The 5836-nt window shown below is 41.0% G+C and overlaps 1 protein-coding gene across 1 annotated transcript in view; it reads right to left on the reverse strand.

Moving 5' to 3' along the window:
- Positions 1-330: 330 nt before the first annotated feature.
- LOC102774051 (mitogen-activated protein kinase kinase kinase 15-like) overlaps positions 331-5836 on the reverse strand; it is a 31085-nt gene continuing 25579 nt past the window's right edge. Inside the window, 5 exon segments of the mRNA XM_015571110.1 lie at positions 331-2406; positions 2409-2637; positions 2639-3174; positions 3177-3857; positions 3860-4126. Of these exon segments, the coding sequence (XP_015426596.1) occupies positions 536-2406; positions 2409-2637; positions 2639-3174; positions 3177-3857; positions 3860-4126 (3584 nt within the window). The 3' untranslated portion in view covers positions 331-535.

The following is a 5836-nucleotide window of genomic DNA, read 5'->3' on the forward strand; positions in this document are numbered from 1 at the left end:
ACATCCACTGAGGGCTCCCGGACTGTGAGAGGGGCAGGCTGGGCTGAGGGAACCCCACCCCCCAGTGCATGAATTTCATGCACCGGGCCTCTAGTCTTAATATAAAATTCAAACAATGTGCTTAAAGGAGAGGTAGGAAACCAGGAACTAGAAACATGATGAAGTTCAATCTATAAAACTCAAGGTCAGTTCATTATGCTATCTCTTTTGACTTTACCCTCTATGCTCTCTTTTGACTTTACTAGCATCTAAATAAAAATTTAAGTGCATTTATTCCTCAAGACCCAAAGTCAAATAGTTAGTAGTTGGAGGATATAAGATTTGTTTTTTTTGTTTGTTTGTTTATGGTGTTTTATGTTTGTCTGTATGAGAAACTTTAACAACAAAGATATCAGCTCCTTGCTCCCTCTCTGTTAACTCTTTAAGACTTCAATTTTTTCAATTATTCATGGTATTTTATGTGTATCTGTATGAGAAATTTAACAACAAAGATATGGGCTCATTGTTCCCTCTGTCCCCTGGCTTTGCTGACTGATTAACCCTCATCTTGGGTTGCTGGGGCCCCCTGAGTCTGTCTTCTGTACTGGGAGACTTCACTCCAGAGCCTGCAGATGAGCTTACCATGTAGACCAAGGTATCTGAGGTCTTCCTTAGTGATGTCATTCAGAATATCAGAAAGTTTGTAACCTTCATTAACAATCTTTTCAATAGAATTTGCATCTGCTCCTTGCATTTGCAACCAGTCTACAAGCTCTTGATATGTTCTCTGCTCATAAGACGATGCTGGGTTCTCATTAGATCTTAATTGTGACTGAAAGTCACACAATTGTTGACTTTGCTATTTTAGGCTTTGCCATATAAGATTCTTGTGTGCTCTCTCTGTTTGAAGTAGTGTTTTCAAAAGTCTGCTGGTTTCCTGCCTCAGACTGTCTAGCTGGAGGCTCAGATCCTGCTGGAGATCTTGGTACTGGGCTTCCTGGACAAGTGCTGAAGTGGGTTTGGTACCTCCATGTATTGCATGTGCTTCACTTCCAGGTGGGTCTGCTGGGGGACCATCCTGGTCCACCTCATCTGGATCCTCATTCATCTCTTCTGTTTCCTCGGTGGCCTCAAAGTGGGCTTGGAGCTCTGAGATAAGAATGATGACTGCAGCCATCACCACTCGCTGGATGATGATATCCATCACACACAGCCACTGGATGTTAATAAAGTGGTACCTCAACATTCTACTCACAACATTCTGAAATCCAAACAGTATCAGATGTATCTGACTGAGTAAAAAGCTGTCGAATCCCAGGACCACCTTTAGCTCTGATATCCTGGATGCCATCACTCCATTCTCCTCAGAGTGGATGAAGTCCCTCAGGATCCAAATTATGTGCTTGATGTGGTCGACTGAGAGGTGTGGTTCTTCCAAATTCTGAAACAGGTACTCCTGCAGGTTGGAAGTCAACAGGTCCTGCCCATCCCAGAGGATTCTGCATAGGAAGGCACGACACTCTCGTTCCTGGTACAGCTGGAAGAGATCCGGGTCCCTGTCCTCAGGGTTCAAGGCTGAGTTCTGGTCTTCTGTGCTCAGGTCTTCTGTGATCCAGCTATCATCCTGAACCCTGTTGAGCTGGGCGTCCAACTCCAGGGGGCCAGGGTTATGTTCTTTGCTGCTAGAGCCCACGAATTCCCCCAATGTGCCCATGGTCAAGGCAGTGACCTGGGAACCTGATGGCTTGAAAACAATTTGGGTCTTCTTGCCCTTGTTCACCGGCCTTAAGAAATCCTCCTTGAGCAGGTCAGCGGCAGTGGTACGTTTGTAGGGATCGGGCTCAAAACAGGATAAAAGGAAGACTCTGGCTTCAACTGAAAGGACTTCTGGAATCTCAGGGTGGATCTTAAACAACCCCACTTTGTACATTGCTACTTGAGGATCACCAAGTTCATAGAATGGAGGCTTGCCAGTTGCCATCTCAACGATGGTGCAGCCCAGGGATCAGATATCAGCCGCTAACCCATACTTGTGAAGTCCATGACCAATAATCTCAGGCACCATGTACTGCAGAGTGCCAGCAAAAATCTCTGTACATGCATTCACTCCTACAAGACGTGCAGAGGTTCCAAAATCAGAGATTTTCACCACTCCACTATAGGTATTCACCAGAATATTATCACCCTTTATCTCTCTGTGCACAATCTGGTTTTGGTAGAGATAGTTCAGGCCTTCCAGGATCTGCTTAGTGTAAACCTTGAGGGTGGACTCCTTTATCGGCCCCCACTTTGATTTCAAAAGAGAAGAAAGGCTTCCCCCAGGCACCTGCTCCATGAATATCTTAATGTAGCCATTTTCAGAAATAGAGCCCAGGTACTGAACGATATTGCGGTGCTTGAGGTTCTTGTGCAGGGCTATTTCATCTGAAGAGACTGGGAGTTCCTGAAATCTTTCTCTGGGATTTCTTTGATGGCTATCTGTAGTTGTTTACTCAGGTCTCTCCCAGAACACACGATCCCGTATGAGCCTTTTCCCAGCACAACTCGATTACCATTCATATCAAGATCATATTCATACTCTAAGGTGTCCTCATCAGTGTCTTCCTCTAGCTCCACTGTATTGTCCACTTCATTTGTTATCATCTCTTTGACCAAAAAAACAAAATCTACTACGGTGCTCTTTGGTGGAAAAGTAGATTTGAAAGTCATCCAAGTTATCATAGACATAAAGAAAGCAACACTGTTCATCAAATGTGGATATGCTTATTCCCTTAATGGAAGTGGCTTCAAAATTCCATTCATCAATTTGTTTCATTTCTGGGGGTGAGGCAAGCCACAGAGAAACCATCCTCTCCAAGGCATCATTATTTATAGAGACATATGATGGCTGGTAGATTTTGGTTGTTGGTTCTATCACCAGAACTGGAAATCTGAGTCCATTAGCAACTTCCTTTGATGCCTCGAAAATTATATCTAACCAGAAGTTAAGCAGTTCTCGCCTGGATGGTGGTGCGATGAATTTCTTGAAGCGCAGAATTAAAAACAAATTCTGAACTAATGATCGGAGGTACCAGACTGGAGGCTTCAATTTGAACAACTTCTCTGCTGCCTGGATGGACTTCTTGACATTATTAGCCAGCATGGTGACGCTGAGGAACTGACCCACATCCCAGTAATTGTTCATTTTCTCCAAGCACCCTTTCTTCCCAACATGCTGCTCAGCTGGATACCTATCTTCCTTAGTTCCATGGATGTTTCAAATCGTTGTCCAGCAGCTATCAGCAGAATTGAAAGGTTAATTCCAGAATAAAGAGATGACTGGAGCTCGAAACATTTGTGATACCACTCAATGGCACTGTCTCTGCTGGCGTTATCTTTGCATTGTGAATCCCAAAAGATGTCCTTGTAGATCATTCCACACAGGCAGAACATGTCGGGAGCCGGGCAGTCACAGTTCTGCAGAACCTGGAGCATGATCTGCAAAGCCTTCTCACGGTCCCCTGCACTGTTTTTCCTGTTCAGTGCAAATGCATAGTGGAATTTAATATTATATTGGTTGGTCAAATCACACATAGGCAGCATGTCCAGTGTTTCTACCAGCTTTACCATTGCATCGTAGTCCTGGATATCACAGTAGGACAGCAGTAAATTAATGATGATATCTGAAGTCAGAATCTCGGTATCCTCTATGTGTACTTTGATCCTAGCCAGCTCATTTCCCAGTTCATCGCCCTTGTATATCTCTCTGGCTCTCTGGATGTCATTTAACAAGGTTTCTTTGTGATAAACACATGAGGTTATTTGGATGTTCCTGAGGAGGCTAATAAATCTGTCCACCAAGGTTTCATGCAGGGGATTCAGCATGGTGTCCCAGTTGTTTGCAAGTACTCTGAGGCATCCCTCTGGAGATTGCTCTCACAGCAAATGTATTCAGCGCATGGTGTTATGGTGTATGGGATGAAATAATAATTTCCACTAGATACTGTGTTTTTCTGAGTTACCATATCTTTCAATGAAAGAGCAGTGGCAACATCGGTATCACAGTACAGGATCACATTATTGGTCATGTTGAAGCTTTCTCGAATTCCAAGATGGTAGAATAGTGAAAGCTGCCTGGAGATATCACTCATGTTCACTACAGCAATATCTGGAAGTGGAGTGCAAAATCCTGGAACTGGAGCGGGTAATCCAGGTGCTGGAGTGCGGGAGACCTAGAGCTGAAGCCGGAGGATATAAGATTTGAACCCAAGTATATCTGGTGTCAAAGTCCACTATTATCTTCACACTCATTCAATCATTCAGTCATTTATTTGAATGCTTATTAGTAAAAAGCCTCTATGAGTAGCTTAGAATAATTTCAAGAACAAAGCAGAAAGTCCCCTGCCCTTATAAACTAACATTATTTTGGAATGTGGTCTCTCATTTCTTTGACTTTATTGTGAGCACCAGCCAAGTCAATAAACTAACAGAACTAGTGGCAAGATCTCTCAAATAGAGTTGCCTAAAGCATACTGATTGTCTGACTAATCTTATAGTTGATTAACTCAAAGGACAGTAACACACTATAACGGAAGTTTGTAATTAGTTTTACTCATCCCAGGGCTTCAAAATAATCTCTTCTTCCACACTTCAATGCAAGGCAGAATGAAGAGCACAACGCATCCTTAATATTTTTTATACTACTAAGAAAAGTTACTTATCCCACTTCACTGCAATTGGTTGTTTGTCTTCATTATTTTTATTTATTTATTTGTTATCTTTATTGCTGAGAATATTACAGATGTCCCCTTTTGTCCCCCCATTGCCCTGCTTTATCCAGTTCCCACCCTGCTCCAGGCCTTACCACCCCATTGTCATGTCCATAGGTAATATAATATGCATATAAGATTTTTGTTTAATCCCTTCCTGCACCCCCTCACTCCTTCCTGTGAGATCGTCAATCTGTTCTATGCTTCCATGCCTCTGATTATATTTTATACATCAGTTTAGTTTGTTCATTAGATTTCTTGTTCATTTATTTTGAGTTTTAAATTCAATTATTGATAGATACATACTTATTGCCATTTTATTGTTCATATTTTTGATCTTTTAGTAAAAGAAATAGACATAAAAGTCCAGGAAGCACAGAGAGTCCCAAACAAGAGGAACCCAAAGAGGCCCACACCAAGACATATCATAATTACGATGCCAAGGGTTAAAGACAAAGAGAGAATCTTAAAAGCAGCAAGAGAAAATTAGTTAGTTACTTATAATAGAGCATCCATGTGACTGTCAGCTGATTTCTCAACAAAAACTTTGCAGGCCAGAAAGGAGTGGCAAGAAATACTCAAAGTGATGAATAGCAAGAACCTACAACCAAGATTACTCTACCCAGCAAAGCTATCATTTAGAACTGAAGCCAAGATAAAGAGCTTCACAGAAAAGAAAAGCTAAAGGAGTTCACCACCACCAAAACAGTATTACATGAAATGTTGAAGGGTATTCTTTAAGAAGAGGAAGAAGAAAAAGAAGAAGAAGAAAAAAGATAAAAAATATGTCTTCATTATTTTTTATTTATCTTTAAGGTCTTTAAAGACTAGGTTCAATTGCTTTAAAAATGTATATCCATACATGTTGGGAAAAAGTAGATGTACCATTGTGAGTATGTGAAACACAGAGCTTATTCTTGCATTATTATTTATTAATTATTGTATTATTTTCTATATGAATAACTGTAAACCTAATTTCATCCTACCCTGTATATCTAGGAAATAAGAGGAAGTAAACAAATTTCTGTTGAAATAAGGGAGAAAATAAATTTCACCTAATACCTTTATTAATATATAGTATTCTCAAAAAGAAGAAATATATGAATATA

The sequence above is a fragment of the Myotis davidii genome, unplaced genomic scaffold (genome assembly GCF_000327345.1).
Source record: "Myotis davidii unplaced genomic scaffold, ASM32734v1 scaffold26, whole genome shotgun sequence".
Taxonomy (NCBI): domain Eukaryota; kingdom Metazoa; phylum Chordata; class Mammalia; order Chiroptera; family Vespertilionidae; genus Myotis; species Myotis davidii.